The 21,467-nt window shown below is 39.6% G+C and overlaps 1 protein-coding gene across 12 annotated transcripts in view; it reads right to left on the bottom strand.

The window, feature by feature from the left end:
• Positions 1 to 21,467, bottom strand: part of ZNF536 (zinc finger protein 536) — a 699,351-nt gene that overhangs the window by 304,718 nt on the left and 373,166 nt on the right. For all 12 annotated transcript variants that reach the window (XM_072980786.2, XM_078380344.1, XM_072980787.2 and 9 more), the window contains one exon: positions 2,651 to 4,825. In XM_072980786.2, the coding sequence (XP_072836887.2) occupies positions 2,651 to 4,825 (2,175 nt within the window). The remainder of the gene's footprint in view (positions 1 to 2,650; positions 4,826 to 21,467) is intronic.

Here is a 21,467-nt window from a genome sequence, read left to right as displayed (position 1 = left end):
GTCCCTGCTTGCATATAGACTCTCTACCTGGGGAAGAAACTAGGAAATTGGGGGTTCTTGTTCACTCGGGAGGGCCTACAAGTGATCAAGAAGCTCTCCTCTATACACACTCCTCTTCAAATACAGAAAGCAAAAAATGGACAGGAGAGGGGTTTGGCGCTCCTCCTTTTTTGAATTAAAAAACAGGTTAGGTGATGATTGAACAAGGCTTACATAAAAAAAATTACCAAAAAACTGAAATGAGTTATTTTTAATTCTTCAAGGTTAAAGCAGGGGAAGGCAATGATTCCTCTATTGAGTATAGCATTCCCTCAAGTAGTCTGTCCAAGATAATATATCATATGTGGGTGGAGCCAGAATTAAAAGTGGGTGGAGTAAGAACCTAATGTGTGTAGGACTTACATTTTCCTCCATCTCTTTCATTCGCCCACCACCTTTCTTCTTTATCCCTTTCTCTCCCCAACCTTTCTTTCTCCTTGCTTCTCGTTCCTTACTGGGGGAAGGGAAAATGAATTTTCTTCAGAGGTCTCAACTGATCATTGGGCTTTTGAAGTTCCATTGAGGACTACAGGCTCCCCACGCTGGCTCAAAGGAGTTTAGAAATCTGCATGCCAGCCCTTGTGTGATCAGACACATTTCAAGGCTCTAGCAGGATAGGTTATTATGGAACCCTGTTGACTAGGGTGCATTGTTACTTTTATTCTGGGCAGGCTGTCAAAAGCACCCACAGGGTGAGAGTAGCATTAAAAAAATGACAAAAAATGCATTGTTTTTCAGTTGCATTGCTAAAGCACATGGTGGAAACATGTTGACCAACCTTTGGGGAATCAGTGCTTACATAAAGGGAAAAAAAAGCATTTTCTCTTTCCCCTTCATGTTCAGAACGTTGACAAGTGCAACTTGTGTGGAAAAGAAAAAAATTATGTTGTCATACTGGATTTCCAATCCTCTTAAAACAATTCAAACAACCACATAGTATAAAATTAGCTGTCCCTTGTTCCCCTCATTCTCATACAGGGTTTCAAATTTGTTTCACCACTAATAAATTCTAAATGAGACTACAGTTCTAAGAGTCGTCAGTGTGTTTCATGGGTATTTAAACAACAGCATTAAGCCCTATAGGAATCTGTGGAATGCAAAGGGCAGATTTATATGTCTTAAGAGTTTCTTACTGGTTTATAATAAGCCACCCCCAAACTAACACTTTTCTTTTATATTAATCTGGTCTTGGAAACAGAGGATACTGGAGCATGACAAGAACAGCAAAAATAAACTGGCATCTACTTAATAACTGTAACAGTGGATTGCCTTCAATACTAAAATATTTATCGAAACTAAAGGAGGGGGTGAGTCTGAAAAGAATTACCTTCAACAGCCAGCTAACAGATCTTTAACAGTGGGCAATGTAATGCCTTAAGGTCTCTCAAACTGTCTTTCATTTTCTAGACTTAATGGCTGATTGCAGAAATCAATGTTGCCATTAGTAACAGAGTATTTGTTATGGCATGATTTCCTCTGTTGTTAGGCCTGCAGAATGATTACAATATTAGAAGGTGCTTTTGTTATAAAGGGGCTGAAGATATAACTTTCAATTTACTATCCATTAGTTCAAGAGTCTAGAAATGAAGGATGAGGCCAGAAATCTTACCTTTCTTTTCTTTTTAATGTGCTGAGAAAACTCAATATTGCGATAGTGCCAACAAAACATTATTTTACTTCCCTCTTTTTCAACACATCCAGTTAACACTAAATATAATGGATTGTGTGTTTTTTAAAAAAGAAAATCCTTACTAACTTTCATGTATTTTTAAACTCATGAGTGAACAGCCTACAAAGGGTCATAGAATATTAGGATGGTATGCACAGGTTTTCATTCAAACTCCCACAGGCCCCAAATCTCTGCATATCCTTGGTCTTTGACCTTAAACAATTAGCCACATCAATGGATTGTGTCCCACATGCCAAAAGGAAACAAGGCTGGGCATACAGGGAAGGTTAAATGAAGAAGTAAACAGCAGTAATCTTATAGTTATCTTCATTACACTGATAGTATGGTGTTGCATCTTTGCAAATTAGTGCATTAACATAAAAGCAAAAATACCCCTCTACTTTAAAACCAGATATATTTTAAATATATAAACCATCCTACTGAATTGTTAATGTATGCATGTGACGACAGTGCCTACAAGGGTTTATGAATCAATATGAAACTTTTTGAACTAATGTTGTGCTTACACCGTTCTCACAGTTGAAAGTGAAGATCTGCATGGGAAAGAATGTGATACGGAATATGAAAAATGGAGTTTTAAAAAAATCAATAAATAATGTATGTTGTTAAACAATTACCGTTACCTTCTACTACCATATGTGGAACCATTAATGTGCCTGTGAAATGTAACACTGAAAAGTAGAACCACCAAGAATCAACCAAACAAAAGATAATGCTGCTTCAAAAGCAAAACAAAACAAAAAACCCTCAGTCTAAGGATAACCAAACTTCTAAACTTTGAATGTGTTTTCTTTTTAGGAAGCACTGCTACCTTATTACCATCTGTGATCAGAGGGAAGTTTGGAAGAACAATTCAAATTATTCCATCCCGAGAGAGAGAGAGAGAGAGAGAGAGAGAGAGAGAGAGAGAACTCGGCCTACCTGAGGAAGAAGGTGAAGAAGGATGTGGACTGTCTTCCTGGGCACTTCCGGTCTGTGAGAGGCCTCCACCCATTCCACTTTCTTCAGTAATATTCGAAGACCCCGGGGTTGTCGATCTGCTGACTGACTGAGATTCCTGATCGCTCCCGGACCCACGGCGTTCTTCGATGCTCCCCTGAATGATTTCATCTTCCGCCTTCCTGTCTCTTTTGTGGACTCTGGAATGAACAACAACTTGGTGGTATGTTCTAAAAACCCTGCCACAGTCAGGGCATTCAGTTGGCTTTTCTTTCATGTTGCTGTGGCTCTGCATGTTATAATCAAGCCCCTGGTTCATACCGTGAGACAGAAAATCTCTACTGCCTTCCAAAGGGTCTAGTTTGTTTGACAAGTCTCTCTGATTGCCCATTTTAGTGCTGTGAACCAAATCAGCAGGCATTTTCTGCTTGGAGCCATCTGCTCCTACTAACACATACTCCCGCTTCTCCTTATCAAACATAACTCCAGCATTTGCCAAAGAGTCTTCATGGCTCCGCTGTATCTGGTGCTCTTTAGTCAAAAAACCATGTTCCATGGCCATTCCTCTTGCCATTAGCTGCCAAGCTTGATAGCTGTTTACAGGGTCCATCTCGGCAGCCTTGGCCGCCGCCTGTAGCCTCTCTATGCAGCTGGATTTGAGAGGAGGCACAAGGTTAAGACAGCCCAATAAAGAGTGTTTGTCCCCTTCAGCAAGGCTGTGGCCAATGCCAGCAATGGGGGACAGGAGCTTGCCCAAAACTTCTCTCTCTTTCATGGGCAGCTCTCCTTTGCTGTAAGTCTGGTTCTGTTCGCTGAGCCCTGCTTTGTCAGGAGGAAGAAAGCCGCTTTGCAAGCAGGACAGGTATCTGGAATACAAGTTGGCATGAGCTTCCTGTGACATGCTGCTGATGGACACAGGTACTTCTGAGTCATTAGGAGATTTGTTTTTCACCGATAGTTTGTTCAGGTGGACCTTCATGTGGTTTTTAAGGAACCAAGGCTCCTTGAAACGTCTCCCACAAATTTGGCAGCAGTGCTCAAAGGAATCCTTATGTTTCCTCATGTGGCCTTTAAGGAACCACGCTTGGCTGAAGACTTGACCACAGACTTCACACCGGAACTCGTTGGCGGCTTGCTCTCCGTTTCCGTTGGAGCCCTGGCCCTGAGCTGACTCGGCAGTTATGTGAGCCTTTTCCACGTGACTGATCAGCTCCTCCTCTTGCGATGCAGCAAAATCACACAAAGTGCACTTGTAAGGCTTGTGAAGGATCCGGATGTGCCTGTCGAGTTCTTCCCGTTTCTTGAACTTCCCTTTGCAAAAGGTGCATCTGAATCCAGCAGCGGTGGCGACCACTTCTTCCTGGACACTGGCGGGCTTTGGGGAGGGGACAGGGTTGGAGATATCAGGTGTGCTGTGGTTCGCAGGCACAGACAAATTGCAGTTAGGAAGAGGCATTGGCTGAGAAAGTGGGTGTGCTTTGATGTCAGGTCTCGGTTGCAGAAGGCTGCTTTTCATCTGCTTGTCTCGCAAGATGGCCCGCTCTTCCAGCTCATGCAAGAGCCTGTTCTCTTCCCGAACCCTCCCGCGGCCCTTGCCAAGGTTGCCAAGCTTGTGAGTACGTAGGTGAATCTTCAAGTTTCCTTTCTGAGCGGCTCTGTGATCACAATAGGGGCACTTGAAAGGCTTCTCTCCCGTATGGGTGCGCATGTGGAGTGACAGGATGCTGTTGAAACGAAAGCGCTTCCCACACAAGGGGCATGGGTATTTCCTGTTCTTCCGAGCATCATCCTCTATATCACTCATTTGAGACATGATGCCTAAGTTCTGTCCATTTAAGAACTGCTGCAGGTCGACTCTTCCGTTCAAACTCGTGTCAACCTCTCTGTTGAGTTGGTTGGCTAGCAAGGCCATCTGACTGCTAATGGGCTGGTTTGCTATGGACACATGATGGCCCTTGTCCTCTAGGTGTGTCGTTGGCTTTTCCTCTGGATTTTGCCTGTTCTGAAGCTCTGGAAATGCATGGCTAAGCTGGGATGTTATCTGGTGCAGCTTCTGACTCATTGAATACTGGCCATTCAGAATAGAGCTGTTGAGGTGAGCGTCAGCTTCGGGTACAGCTGAAGAAACGCCAAGGCACAAACTGGCTTCCTCCATCCCTGAAAAATGAAGAAGAACTTTAGATTTCAAGTGACTCCAATTTTACCCGTAAGCCTTCCAAAACATTTTGCATGGAAACTACATGTGATAATACTGCAGTCAAAACCAAAAAAAGAGTGTATATTAAATGTCAAGTGTATAGTGTACAATTGTGATTATGCTTTCTCTTAATTATACAGGGCCTTCATCACCCGCATATTTTTGATTGCATGTATTAATTAGGATTTAAAAATGAACACATTACCAATTTGAATATCTAGCTCTTAAATAAGTAGCGTCAAGCTTTCAACTTCATTCAGTCTCCCCTTCCCTGTGAAACTGCACCTGTTTACATTTTCCAGTCTATATAAAAGAGAAACGTTATGCATCTTGCTCATCTCCCTTTTAAAAAACAAAAATAGAAATCCATTTATAAAACTTTCAGTCCCATTAAACATATTCAATAAATTCCACATTCTACAATGAGAAAGATGGTTTTATGATTTGATGGGGGTGGGGAGAAAAGATGGCATGATATTTACTGGTACACAATAAAACAAGATAATGTTTGGGGGGGAAATAAAGTAAAGGACAAGCTTTCGAACAATAAAAAGGATTTTGCTTTAGTCAACAAAAAGTGCAGTAATATCTCATTAGGCTGATTAGTATGCGGCTTAGAAACAGTACTAGGTGCTGTAACACATGATTATAATCATAAAAATCCTTCAGTGTTTGCAAGTAAGCATTAACGAGGTATATTAAATTTTAAGGAGACTGCGACTAGCAGCTTTGCAAACCTCTGAGATTAAGATTTAACCCTTATGTTACAAAGCAGTTGTTCCTCCATCATTTGGAAATGGTACCCATCTAAATAGGTATAAATTACTTCCTTAATTTGTCATCCAGATCATTCAGATATTTGTATTTAGAAAAAGGTGCTTGGTTTTAGTTAATGATCTACATCTCACAATTGGGTAAAAGAGGCTGTGTTACCGACTCTGATTAGCTTTAAAAGAGCACTTTTCTAGAACTCGATAAAACCCAATTAAAGGCAGGGAAGGTGTCACAGGACACTGCAACAAGTTTAAGCATTTTTAATAACTTTCTCAATATACTATAATAAGTACAAATGGTACCTGCAAACTGTATACTGCAGAAAATTAGAATTCAACGTTGTTTTCAAAACAGGAGTACTCAGTGCTGGTCAGCATAACTGTCTCAAATAATTTTCTCTCCTTGCTATATTTTCTTTAGTTGAGTCCAGAGAAAAATGCATTAAAAAAACCTCAGTTGTAACACTGCACAAACTGTTACTTCTAAGAAGTACAATCCAACTGTGTAACAAGAAATTACACAATTGGATAAAAAAATAATCTGAAAGATATGCCCTCTTTTTTCGGTCTTTCACAAAAAATGAAAACATAGGCCACTTCTTTGTGCAATTTCACATTAAAAACTATTACAGCTATCTTATGTGGATTCAGCAGGATTATAAAGCTTCTGTTTCTAAAAAGCAGTGCCTGCTTTACAGTTTTGAAAGTAGCTTTCAAGGCAACTTTAAAAATAAATAAATGAAAGAATGAATGGCCTTTAAACATTTCTGATGACCTTATCTGGCCCTACTGAAATGGGTTTGGCTCAACTCTCACTGAAATGTGAAATGGCTCCCACTATAGACACAGGTAGACACAGGTAATTTCAGAGGAACAGGCAGGCCCTTGTCTGGTTTGAGACCAACATTGAGACATCCAAAGAAACCACTTTTGTTGTCGATGTGCGAGAACTACAGCAAATGTCAACTCCGGGCACATCTTTCCTCTGTCTTCCTCCTATGCAACTGGGATGAGGAGATTGAAAGCCTTTATTCCCACTACTTATTAATTGTGGATCTGCATGTCATCTGGGTAGGAATACCAAGAATGCTAGCTAAATTCTTCATTCTCATCAATGTTGGCTGTCTCGACTTGTTGAAACAGCTCAACCAAGAATTGTTAAGCCCCGTGAGATTCCTCACCTCCAAACAAAGTAGGGAATCCTTTTTCTCCTCCTCCTCCTCGTGGTCTCTGCAATTTGTCTAAGCATTCTCCACACTCTTGTGTAAATGTAAATTTCACTCAGTTTATTCACGAGTAAGGAGGCAGCAGCAGTGGCAGGCAAGCTCAGGTGGTAGTAGTGGCAGGAGGGGAAAAACTTGGAATAAAGCTTGAGGAGATGGAAAAGAGGTAACCAACAGTGACTTGCTTTTTGTTGTCAAATAAAGTAAGTGGATATTAAGAGAACAATGCATTTACCTAGTGTGGTATTAGATTGCACTGTAACAATTGCGGATAGGTTTTTAAAAAGAAAGAAAGAAACAGAGAAGGGGATTTCTCTGCCCTCACTTTTAATGTCACAACATACCCATTGTCTCACAGAGTAACCTCTGATAACACTGGCCACAGCTCCATTTGGGTGCAAACTAATCGTCCACACAGGCTACACAATGAGATAATTATGATCAGGCTGAATTGTAGCAAAAAGAATACATGCCCTACCACTGTGCAACAGCTCTTAAAAGGTCAACATAGATTAGTCTTCTAAGTAGTATGCGGATGCCATGGTCTGGTTCAAAGCAAGCCATACCAACAACAATTCATATACTGATCTATATGCCAGTCTGAACAAGCACTTTAGATGCACTAAAGTATTATTTGTGTTAAAGTGTTATTTTGTTGCAGTCTCGCTTAATTTGTCCAACAAATCATGATCATTTGCATTCGGTTCTTTTGCTCACAGCACCACAAAACCCTCTTTCAGAGCAAGAATAATTTTGTAATCCCTTGTCTCACATGTTAGATCAAGAACAGCAAGAATTATCATTCCTACATATGCATTGGCAAACTGTACAGACACTAACTAAAGTCAGTTTGAAACAAGATATTATTAAACTAGGAAACAAAGTTGGCCTATTTAAACTGAACATAGGAACCTGGAATGTAAGATGGTTGGACAATGTCACCGAAGCAACCAACATGAATTTGACCCAGCTCTGGGAGGCAGTGGAAGACAGGAGGGCCTGGCATGCTCTGGTCCATGGGGTCATGAAGAGTCGGACACGACTTAACGACTAAACAACAACAAAAGGTAGGTACCCTATGCAGATGTTCATTTGGTCACATGAAGGCTATGTGGCTATGGAGATGTGTGCATACATCCCACAACTCATCTGAAGTCAGCTAGATTTCAGTGCACTGAGCACTAAGTTCTGAAGAAGACTAAGCATTTTTTGCTGTATGTGCCGACAGAGGTTTCATAATTGGGAACCGTACTGAGATAAACACACAGTCTCCTCTTCAGACTTCATTCTCAATGTATGAAAGTGGAGCAGACTTCTGGATGGTAAGGTTATTCTTGAGCACAACTTGCACATCTCCATCATGAATATACTAATTCAGACATTCACACAAACACCTGAATAAGGCTAATGTTAACCACATTTCCAGATGCAGTTGATACAAGAAGTTGTGGTTAACTAAAAGTGGAAGTTACCTACGGAGTGCCAAACTTTCTGCTATAGAAAGTTACCTATAGAATGGCAAACTTTCCCACCTTTGGGTAGCCCAGGTGTTCTTGGACTGCAGTTCCTAGAAGCCTTCACCACCAAATGTGCTGGCTGCGTTTCTGGGAGTTGCAGGCCAAGAACACCTGGATTACCCACGTTTGTGAACCACTGTGTTACAGTAAGGGCATGTTGGAACCAACAACCACTTAATCCTTGCATTGAAATCTATTTTGCAGACATGAACTTCAAACATCAATATTTTGTTCATATTTTTGTTATGTGCTATCGAATCACTGCTGGCTCATGGTAATCCTATGAATTAGTGACCTCCAAAGGGTCGTATTTTAATTGCCTTGCTCATGTCTACTAGAAGGCATGAGAGGACCTTTCTGCTCTAAAGATAAATCATTTGTGAAGAAAAATATTGAGAGATTGATTTCTGGAGGTTGCCTATTCCAGGTAAAGTATTTTGTTGTGTGGCAATGGTAGCTACAAGTTAGGAACCACGAGCTCTCCTAAGAACTTAAATGCAGCCCGCCCACCCCCATCCCCTGTGGCAATGAGCTCTCTTGAAAGAGTTCAGATGGAGGGTCAGGGATGCTTTAGAAATAAATTCCTTGCATCAGCAGGAATAGAGGAGATGAACCTTAGAGTCCATTCCAACTCTACACCTCCATGACCGGAAAAACATGACATGAATCAAAACACCAATGCTTGGGAGGATGGTGGTAGAACGAGAATGCTCCATTTCTCCCACAACAAAGTCATGCAACTCATTTTTGTCCAAAAATGAAAGAACACTCTGTATGGCATTACCTATGAGAGGGCATAGAGCTCCCTCTATACACCTTCTCTACCAGAGATTCTCATATAGGGACGTGGTGGTGCTGCAGGTTAAACCGCAGAAGCCTCTGTGCTGCAGTCGGAAGATCGAATCCACGTGACGGAGTGAGCTCCCGTCGCTTGTCCAAGCTCCCGCCTACCTAGCGATTCTAAAGCATGCAAAATGCGAGTAGATAAATAGGTACCACCTCGATGGGAAGGTAAACGGCTTTCCGTGTCTAGTTGTGCTGGCCACTTGACCACGGAAGATTGTCTTCGGACAAACACTAGCTCTATGGGTGGGAAACGGAGATGAGCACCGCCCTCTAGAGTCAAACATGACTGGACAAATAGTCAAGGAGAATCTTTACCTTTACCTTTACCTTACCAGAGATTCTCATATAGATTAGTGTGGTAGTAGGATATAGAGAGATTTCTCACTCTAACCCCGCCCCAATAGATTAGACTATATCAGTGGTTCCCAACCTTGGATAATCCGGGTGGTCTTGAAGTGTAGCTCTCAGCTGGCTTGGTGAGTGGTGAAGGATTCTGGAACATGCAGTCCAAGAATACCTGGGCTACTCAAGGCTGGGAACCACTGGCTGATAGGACTAATCTGTGGGGATGAGGTTAGTGTGAGGTCTCTCTGTTGCTTCCTACCAAAACAAAAAAGGTTGCAAGAGGGGACACATGCATGTAAATATGCATTTGACCCCTGAAGCACCAGGATAGGCAACCCTCAGAGCTGTAAGGGTTGTGCATACCTGCATTAGAAGCAAATCCTCTCATACAACAGAATTTCGCACCCCAGCCAAGAAGCATGGTGCTTTTGCTCCCCGTGAAAATATTACTGAACTATTAACTCCCATCACCCTGCACCACTAACTGTGGTGATCTGACCAAAGTAGGTTGTCCAACACTATCCGGAAGGCCATAAGTTGTCCACCCCTTGCTCGAGGAACCCGGATGTGAGAAATGAACTCTGAAATTATGACAACTACATCAATTCATTCTAATCATGTTAACAATGCCCAAAAGGAAGCATAGGATTTATTTAGTTTTAAAAAACAACAACAGGTAATTGCCAGAGAGATAACCTTCTACAGTATGAAGGTCAGATCCCATGTTAAAGCAAAAGCTTATTTCTAGCTCTTGCAATGGTATCTTTCCACGCTATGCTAATTTTGCAGTGCTAGGTATCTAAAAAGTCAGACATGCAAAGCTGTGCTGTCTCCCAGCTGACCAGTTTGTTTCAAAATACACGTAAGCTGGCTTGCCAAATGTGGACTGAGGCAAGCTTATGCTAGAATAAACAAACAGCCTTTTTCTCTTCCGGGTGCACTGCTTCTAGATGTGGAATCAGCATTTCATCTAATGAGACCCTCAGCCCAAGGTAATGGCTTTGTACATTCTTTAAACAGTATTCTTACTATTTCTGCACAGATGCATTTACTCAGTGTTTCTGCTCTCATGTAAGATCAAGGCCGTCCAAATTTCGGAATACTTTTAAGTAACTGTAGAGCCCCATCTTTAATCTTTTACCTTATACATTTAGCCACTGTGATTCGTGAGAATCCAAATTATATCTAGCCCTCAGCCTTCCAAGACTACTTTAGGTCTGAGTAATGCTCGGATGGGTATTACTGAGGAAACCTTGTAGAATAGAGGGAGAAATTTTTGTTAAATATGATTCTTATTGTGGTAGCCAAGAGACTGCTTAACTAAGGTTGTTATGATGTGATAATATACTCCTGTTAAGAAATACAGAGCACCAGACTCCTGAACCTTTTCAGGGTCATTAAGCAGCTGTAAACATTATTACAAAAATAAACCAGAGATTTCATGCTTACATTTTAGCCCAGAGCTGGGTGTGCTGAACAAGTGCATTTTTTTTTTATCTCTTACAATCAACGTTGGTGACATTTGGGCATCCAAACAAATTAGATCACAAATATTACTGCACTGGGCAGGATACAGAGTGGTTTATTTGCCAGATGATTAATAAATAAACAGGAGGGTGGTATGGCTGATCTATTATTTGTTGACGAATATGTAGTCAATGCTAAAAGACATGTCTGAAATAGTTAAGTCTTGGCAGCAACGGGAAGGGGGGGTACCCATCTTAACACGATTATTAGATTCAGTCACTCAGTGTGCAACTAAAATTGCATCTGATTTTGACCTAAACTTTGTTTAAAAATCACTAATAATTCTTTAATTCCATGCACCTCTATTTAAAATAATCAAATGTCTTTATAATCAAAGGGAAAGTTAAGTTGTTTATCTTCAAATGTCACTAAAATTAAGAATAAAATAACAGATGGGTGATAATAGACTCTTCAAAAATGTGGATGGATATCATTACACTGTGAAAACATTCAAACCCATTTCTAAATATATTTAGGATGGTTTTAAGGACGGGTACAACTTGGTGCAACTTACATTAACTAATTTTGTCTACAGCATTCTGTGAAAATTAAGAAACATAGTTATCCTTTGAGAGTTTTTTGTTTGTTTTGTTTTTTGCATTCAGAAAGAAAATTATTTATTTCAATAGGCATCCTCACACAGGAATTAACTATTATTTGGCCCTGCATAACTGTAAGTTATATTCACCTGTGGTTAGCTTATGATGTCAATTTATCACAACATCAGATTAACATAAGACCTTAAGAGCTTAAAAAAAAAACATCATGAAGCTCATTGCTAGTTTTCATCTACCCTAAAAATATCTAATTTACTGACAGTTTTTCATCTCATCAGTAGCTGAAAACTAGTAAGAGGTAACTGATGCAAAAAGCTCAGCTAATTGTATCATCTTTTTACAAGATTGGTTGATAGAAAGTCAGATAAAAACGTGCATAAAAATCCACCCTCTTCCTTCCTTCCTTTTGGTGGGGGAATATCTCCAAATGACTGTAACAAGAACCGAGAAGTGCATGGATGCATCCCTCTCAAAATACTGCACAAGAAGGAATGCATTATTTCAGAGAAGCAAAAGTTGTGAAACAGCCTCTGAGTTAGAGCTCAAGAAGATTCCTAAAGTAGGTTCAGTGCAGGATAGGTGCACAAGGATAGGACATTTGTGGGGTTGTTCATTGACCACAAAAAGTTAATCATCTCTAACGTCCCTTATTCACATCAAAGACCTTATGATTCAATCATCAGAACAGACTGAGACAGAAGTTAAGTTATATCTTTAGTCTCCTACTGTCAGTTGACTATTCCATGATGTTCTTTTTTACTACATCTTCTGCCTAGACATAAAACAGTAAACACAAGAATGATTTTCTCCAAAACAATATTGTGCAATCAGGCTGTTTGCACCCAAGAATGCACACAAGAGAAGTCAGAAGGGGTTAAGTCCCTACAAATCAATCTGACTCTATTATAAAACAATTTAATTCTCCAACTCCCCCTCCCCCCACGCTTATGTTGATCATTTCATTTCCATTTCACAGGGGCTTAAATTTGATTCTGTGCAAAACTAGGTATGAAGTGAAATGCACATATGCAACAAAGATCAAAAGCAGGATTCCTAGTGAAATATTCATACAAGATAGCCCGGCGAGATTTTGTTCACAGGGGTACCTGTCAGGAACATAAGCTTAGAAACAGACAATCAAATAGCTACACAGCACTATTCCGAAATTCCAGGAGCACAATGATATTGTGAGTTCTCTGTTATACTGGACTATAGCCAGCTTGCTGGCTCAACAGACTAATGCTTGGCCTTTTCATCTCTTCGGGGCCTTAGTTCAGTTGCTCCTACTACTGGTTAGGTCAAATGCTTGTACCTGGTGTTGTTATTCCTGGCATTCATTCTCGAAAAAAAAAAAAGGAATGAGGGGAAAGCACAACTCCATAAGTTCCCTTTGACCTAAGCTGCTGAAACATCTGTTGGTTGAGTCATGAGCTGCTCGTTGGCCAAGTTCGACAGCAACTGTGCCTGCCGTGGATTATCTCTCTCAGTGGTAGGTGTCAGTGGAATAAATAGATGTAATTTAAAGGGGGAAAGAAGCGTTCTCATACAGATCAGAGAAAAACACTCAGCAACATGATCAGTTGAGATCAATGACAGAGGTTAACGGCTTAAATGTTTTGTTATTTTGTTTCATTTTTTTGTAATTGCTTGCTCCTAATCTCAATAACATTTCAATTGATCAGAAACTGTATAGATGAATTGATACATTTACATTTAGTGTGAATTTGAAGGGATCAGAAGTGTTTGCTTTTAGGATAACCCCACATGTTGAACGTTGGTTCTGGTATCAAACAGAGCTTATTCTGTAAAAGCATCAGTAGCTCCAGGTTTGAGGGGGTACTCCTCCCTCTGAGAGATATCTTCTACCTTGTGCAGATATATATTTTTCAATCTCTTGATGGTATGGACATTTTAAAGATTTGAATAATCTGAAGTCTGCATAAAGAACTGTACTCTTTATAGTCAGTTGTGCTGATGCAGAGACAGATATAGGAACTGAAAGGATGTAAGATTTGATTAGGAGAAGATGAAAACTTCCAGAATTCAACAACAACAACAAAACTACTTCAGTTTGTTTCACTTTGGAATCTGTAAACATCAATCACAGAAAATAAATAGTTGGGGGAAATGCATGGTCTGCTATTTATGCAGTGGACACAGGTGTCATGGATGTATCAAGTATTTGCCTAAAACCCAAAGAGCTTCAGAGCTGTCTTGGAAAAAGAAGCAATCTTTAACTCATTTATGCATGCATCTGATTTGCCTCAGATTACATCAGGCACTGTGATGAGATATAACTTGACATACCCCAGTGCAATGTAAAAATAAATACATGGCATGAACTTAGAGAAATTCTGTTCCTTTACAATGGAGACAGAGGAGGACATAGTTGATCTGAAGATGGCTATGGGAATTCCAAACATCTATTGTTCAGGGCTTCTCCTCACTTTTGTGAGAATGTCTGCAGTCTAACTATCTCATCCATAGTGCAAATGAACATAGCAAAGAAACATCATACATGATGAAAGGTAAAGGTTCCCCTTGACAATTTGTCTGGTAGTGTCCAATTCTAGGGCGCGGTGCTCATCCCTGTCTCCAAGGCGTAGAGCCAGGGTTTGTCCGAAAACAATTTCCGTGGTCACATGGCCAGTGCAACTAGACATGGAATGCCGTTACCTTCCCACCGTGATGGTACCTATTTATCTACTTGCATTTGCATGCTTTTGAACTGCTAAGTTGGCAGGAGCTGGGACAAAGCGACGGGAGCTCACTCCGTCGCGTGGATTCGATCTTACGACGGCTGGTCTTCCGACCTTGCAGCACAGAGGATTGTGCAGTTTAACCCAGAGCGCCACCACGTCCGCTCCAAACACACATGACCAAACACACACACAAAAATAGGTATTGAAGAAAGATGGGGAGAACTAATAGACCGGTACCCTGGATTTCAAAAAAAGGAAAGGAAAGGAACCTATGAGTTTGGAGTGCAGCGAGACAAGGAGGGATGTGTGAAGAGTGAGCTGCAGCTGAAGAAAAGAAAAGAAAATAAGCTTGGAGGAGTTCATATAAATTTAAGGTGCTAGAAAGAGAGTGAGTTATTTCCCATCAATATGCATTTGACATGCAATGACCTTAATAGCACTTTCAAAAGATATTTAAGGAGTGATTTCTCCAATGCCACCCCTTAGTGAGCTTCCACAACTGTGTGCAGATTAGAACCCAAGTCTCCTGAGTCATCAGTCTATACACTATACTATAGTGGCTCTCACTGGAGAGAGAAAAGAAAGAAAATTATGGGATGGAAAGAGAAAAGAGTGCTTTAGAGAAAATGTTTTTAACAAAAAGTCACTGACTACTAATCACATTTGAGTTGTGCAGGGTACTGAATAACCCCTAGTGTTTTTAAATGCAGGGGGACTAAGTTATCAATAGCTGGTGCTTCCTGGATTAAAATGGATTTACATGCCTAGAAACCAAATATGCAAAGCAGGGACATCCTGTTTTGCTTTTGTGCAGCACCATCTCTTCAAAATAGAAGGCCTACAGAGATGCGAGGCGGCAGATCTCCAATCAAACTCTCCGAGTGTGTCTTTTTTAAGTAACTTGAAAGCAGCCATGGGTGACAAGGTCTTGATTCTTGGAGAAGCCTTTCTACCTAACCTTGTCCAAGCAGAAATTTGTCTCCTTTCTGGAAATACCATTATCCCTCCAGAAGCAACATACAAATATCTCTGTTGTGTTGATTTCTTGGTTAAAAGAGAACAGCATGGCAGAAGGAACTGCTTTCAAGATTTATTTGTTTGTCTGACTGTTAGATTTGATCATGGATCATCTACACAGCTGTTGTTGCCCCTTATCTGTGAGTACATTACCGTCTGCTTTGGCCCCACAAGAAATATGCCAAGGAGAAAATTTATCTTCTTTCATTGGGGAGCAAAGGCCCTTCGGAGGCCCAAGTTCTCATTTCCAGCATGAAAGAACGTACATCTTCCCATCCCACCATACAATTCATGCTTTACACCTTGTTTTCCTGATGTTTTTCTTTGTATAAATGTTACTTTCAGAAGTAAGTTGGCTATGAATTTGGAGGTTCAAAGCTAGGCCCACTGAGAAAACAGACATTTTCACAAAGGCAGAAGGAATGGAAGAGGGAGGCGCTAAGAACTCAGTTGTTACGATGTAGGTGGATCAAAGGAAGAGGTGGGAAAGAAATCTAGGCTTGCACAGAGATAGAAATCTTTAAATGTAAACACATACACCCCTGATTTTCAAAAGACAAACTCCAGTAATCTTTTTTTTTCCAGAACTCAGTAAAAGAAGAATGCTGCTGATTGTGTATGGTACATATTTGAAAAAAAAAATCTCAATTTCAAAACAGGCTGCAGATAACTCTCCATCCCAAGACAAGTCAGTGTCTCATCCAAGCTACTATTTAACAATAATGTGTGTCATCAAGTCAATTCTGGCTCACAGTGACCCTTTCCAGGGTTTTCTAGAACACTCTACTAACATGATAAATTATCCCTATAGTTACTGTTGTGCTTGTTAGTTAATCACGCTCAGGACAAAAAAAAAATGAAGGACGATGAATCACAACTACATTCTGCTAGACATTTACATGGAGATGAGTGGTATAGTCCTTCCATGTGGAGATAATATCCCTCATCCTCTGCCAAGACGAACTGGCTTTGATGTAATACATCTCCATCTTTTTAAAGCACCTTCTTCAGCAAAACTAATGCAAAAACTTGCAGAAACTTTGAGAAAACATGAACAATGTATGGAATGTCAACAGAAAGAATGCAGGTCATGTGTCGAGCAGGTTAGGTTGGATTTAGATGACTTGCTTCAAGTGCCTGATCCTCACATCTGAAAGAGAGATTGTTAAATCTTTGTTTTGCCCAGCCTTTGCGGGGCCATAGGTTTTTGGTGGAATTTTAATTGCTGAGAGAAAACGGGGTATCTATATTTGGATGGTGAAAGTTGTGTATATTTTAACTTTTTTTGTAGTGTTGTCCAGTTTTACCTTGGGGAAGAGCACCTCATTTCGTTGCACCCACTTGTGAGCGCAATGACAAATAAATTTCTTATGTCTTATCTCTTACTGCATCAGAATATATCCTTTCAAAGCAGGGCTGAATTAAAGTACTTATTGCTTTTCGTACTTTCTACAGTAGTGGTCCCCAACCTTGGGTCTCCAGATGTTCTTGGACTTCAACTCCCAGAAATCCTGGCCAGAAGAGGTGGTGGTGAAGGCTTCTGGGAGTTGTAGTTCAAGAACATCTGGAGGCCCAAGGTTGGGGACCACTGTTCTACAGCACTGAAAAGGCCCCTCCCACGTCTATTCTCATATATAAAACAAAATATTGTAAGATGTCTTAATAATCTTCTCTCACTACCCATTCTCTACTTTGCACCAAATCTAATTCTAAAACCTCTTGATTCTTGACTAATGGAGTAGATTTAAACCTAAAATTTGTGATATTTTGTACAAAGAGACCATGTCAAAGGGGAAAAAAAAATCAGATGTTGTTTTTTGGTTTTCTTGTTTCTGCCAGGAAAACCAACCCTACAATTAGAGTGAAGCAGTTACTTCAAAAGTTGATTTGGGATGTTGTGAAAGGTAAGGGCTTGGCTGGTCCTTCCTTGACTTCATGGCAGCCCAGAGTGAAAAGCAGCTCCTGCTCCTTTGCTGATAAGGGTGTCAATTCCCTCTCATTAGGAATGAAAGAATCATAGCACAGCTTGGCAACCCGAGGTGGCAGTCTAGTCTCCTTGAGTTGCACAGGAAACACGGTAGAATTCGAAACAGGTTCGAAAAGGAGCCTCGTGGCGCAGTGGTTAAAACGCTGTACTGCAGCTAAAACTGTGCTCACGACCTGGGGTTCAAATCCCAGGTAGCCGGCTCAAGGTTGACTCAGCCTTCCATCCTTCCGAGGTCGGTAAAATGAGTACCCAGCTTGCTGGGGGGGCAATGTGTAGCCTGTATAATGAAATTGTAAACCGCCCGGAGAGTGCTTGTAGCGCTATGGGGCGGTATATAAGTCCAATAAATAAATAAATATAAATAAATAAAAGGAGCACACCTCAAGGATGCGTGCTGGGGAGCTCTTTGTGGAATGCCTTCATATTCCTGCTCTAGGGTACCAAACATGTAGGATTGAGGGCAGTTGCTAGGAAGGAGGAAAACCTGTCTCCTTATTGCTTTGCACTGGACATTAGCAACTTAAAACACTTGAACGATTCAAAACCTAAAAATGAAAAAGTAAAAGCCAGATTATGCAAAATATATGACCTAGAAAGGAAAACAGCTGTTGAAACTATGTAGGAACTAGAACAACGGGTAACAGCTATAGCAAAGAAAACTGCAAGATATGATGGATTCTTGGAACAATATAGAGAAAACACACAATTGCAAAATAACCAATGATTATTCTATACAGCACTAGGAAAAATGCAGAGCAAAATAAATTAGGCCCAAGTAAAGAACGTGCTCTAAAATTTTTGAAAGAAATTTGGGAAAGCCCAACCAGACATAATAAAAATGCCTCATGGATTAAAGACATTTATTTGTAAAGAAACTCAAGGAAAACATAAGGATGATATTGTAATAACAACTGAAATTATAAAGAGGCAAGGAAAGGCTGTGAAAAATTGGAGTGCACCTGGTCCAGATGAGCCGCACAGATTTTCGCTAAAGCATTTAACAACTCTCTATCAACTTATAGCAGTGCAATTTAATCACTTACTTCAAAATTCTACAACTGAATATTGGATGACAACAGGCTGCACATTTCTGATAATAAAAGATCATCAAAAGGGCACTGAATCCAGTAATTATTAACCAATTACATGCCTTCTAACAATGTTCAAGTTCCTCACAGGAGTACTGGCAAGATCAACATATAATTACTTAATTGAACACTCCCTATACTCAACTGAACAGAAAGGGAACTTTAAAATGTTTAGAGGCTGACAGATCAGCTGCTTATTGATAAAATGATACTAAAGAATGCAAAAAGAAAAAAAAACAAATCTTAGCATGGCCTGGATAGACTTTAAAAAGGTATTTGACTCATTGACACACAGCTGGATTAACATATGCCTCAATTTTTTGGGATTAGTAAAAATATTCAGAAATTCCTCAAGAAAAACATGGAAAAATGGAAAACTGTTTTAATGGCCTATGATGAAGAAATTGGAGAATTTAGCATCACAAGAGGATATTTCATGGGGATTCTTTGTTACCACTGGCGTTTAACATCTCACTAATCCCCATGTAAATAATTTTAAATAAAAGTGGATTGGGCTACCATATTTCAGAACAAGCAGAAAAAAATCAACCATCTGTTATACCTGGATGACCTAAAACTATATGCAAAAAGTTCCACCAAGATAGAATCACCGCTAAACTCAGTGTGAATATTTAGTGAAGATATTCAAATGAAATTTGGAATTGACAAATGTAAAGTTCTGCCTATACACCATGGCAAGGTCCAAAAACTAGATGGAATAGACTTACAAGTGGCAATATTATAAAATCACTATCGAGTGATAAAAATTATAACACCCTGGAATACTAGAAGTAGATAACATCCTGCACACAAAAGTTAAAGAACTGACGGAAAGGGAATGCAACAAAAGACTGTGGAAAATCTTAAAATCAAAATTAATGGTGGAAATACAATTAAAGCCATAAACACATGGGCAGTTCCAGTAATTAGATACCCAGTTGGAATAATAGATTTGACCCCAAATGAATAGAAGATTTGGATTAGAAATACAAGAAACTAATGAACATGCATCACACACTACATCCAAAAACTGTTGTGTACAGATTAATTTACTACAAAAAATGGAGGCCATGGATTACTGCAAATACAGTAGGTAGTACAGGAGGGAAAAATAAGCCTAAATTATTATATCAGTACAAGTAGAGAAAAATTACTTAAGGCAGTGAAAATGGAGAACATACAGAAACAAAGACTCAAGATAAGAAACTACAATTTGAAAATATATTAAACAGCTGATAAAACAAACCACTACAGGGACAACACCTGAGAGATATTAGTGGAAAGCATGGTCATAATTCAACATGAGCATGGCTAAAACTGGGAACCCTTAAGAAAGAAACCGAAAGCTTGATTTTTGCTTCCCAAGAACAAGCACTCCAAACCAAGGTGATAAAAGTTAAGATCCAAGGAATTAGTGCTAACAGCAAATGTCAGGTGTGCCAAGAAAAAGATAAAACTGTGTCACACATCGTCTGTTAATGGCCAAAGATTGCACAAATAGATTATAAAACTAGATATGATAGAGTGGCAAAATTGGTGGATTGGTCATTGTGCAAAAAAAAAAAAAAAAAGTTGTCAGCCTCCAAAAAACAGTGGGAACATCAGGTACAGAAGGTGTCAGAAAATGAGTAAGTCAAGATCTTGTGGGATTTCTGGATCCAAATGTAATGACACCTTGAACATAACACACCAGGCATAGCAGTAACAGAACAAGCAAATGAGTGGATGATTGACATTGCAATTCCAGAGGATGCCAGAGTTGAAAATAAAGAACTGAAAAAACCAAAAGTACACAGAATCGAAACATCTCGTTTGTGAATCAAATAAACATAGTCATTGGGGCTTTGGAAACAATATCAAGAAATTTTACACAGTATTATAAGCAGTTGCAGATTTCAGAAACAACACCACCAGAGTTACAAAAAACCTAGCAATTTTAGGAGCAACATACATATTGCGCTGATATTTAACATATATTTAGGTTTTTAGTTAAAACTTGTATCTGTTATATAATAGTAGTCAATGTTTTTATAATCTTGATTGATTGCGCCTGGTATTTTTAAACAATGATGATGATGATGATAATAGCCGATATTTAACAGATACTTAGGTTTTTGGTTAAAGCTTTGGTTAAAACTTGTATACCATTATAAAATACTGATGTTTTTATAATTTTAACTGTGCCTGGTGTTTTATACTACTACTACTACTACTACTACTACTACTACTACTACTACTACTACTACTACTACTACTACTACTACTACTACTACTACTACTAATAATAATAATAATAATAATAATAATAATAATAATAATAATAATAATAATAATAATAATAATAATAATAATAATAAAAAAATGATGATGATGATGATGGTGGTGGTGGTGGTGGTGGTGGTGGTTAGTTTTGTTACAATGATTGTTTCACCTGATGAAATAACATGGACAGTCTTGGATACATATTATCTCTGTGCACATTATCTCTGTGTGGAGAATTCTGTCCTATGCAGCAATATGTCTTGGGTGGGCTTTGCCATCCCATATCTTCATTACTACAAGCAATTAACAGAGCTAAGTTTACTGAGTATTGTTAAGATTCACATCCTGTCTTTTTAAATAGAGAACTATCTACCCCTATTGAATTGTTCACGTGAATTATTTGCTTGCTGATTAAAATTCCATAGCACTCTTCATTCTCAAAAGTGGGTCCCATGATGTTGTACAAGATGCAGAAACCTGATAGGACATGGGCTAATTGGCTACCCAGGTTTTTAATATACACCAGAGTAGTAGTGAAGGCCCAACCATGGCGGGCTCAATCCACTTTTCAGTACTTAGATTTGATTTACCGAGCTTACGTAGACTTCGTGGGACAAGCATGGCTTAACTATGATGAATTGTTCCATATGTGGAGCGCAATTCATCCAAACCTTCTCTGGGACGAGCCCCTACTGGGCCTCTGGTTACAGTCCATGATGCCGGCCTAGCCTAACTTAGGCGACAGATCTGATAGCAGA

The sequence above is a fragment of the Pogona vitticeps genome, chromosome 10 (genome assembly GCF_051106095.1).
Source record: "Pogona vitticeps strain Pit_001003342236 chromosome 10, PviZW2.1, whole genome shotgun sequence".
Classification (NCBI taxonomy): Eukaryota; Metazoa; Chordata; class Lepidosauria; order Squamata; family Agamidae; genus Pogona; species Pogona vitticeps.
The sequence above is the reverse complement of the archived record's forward strand: the minus strand, read 5'-3'. Positions and strand labels throughout refer to the sequence as shown.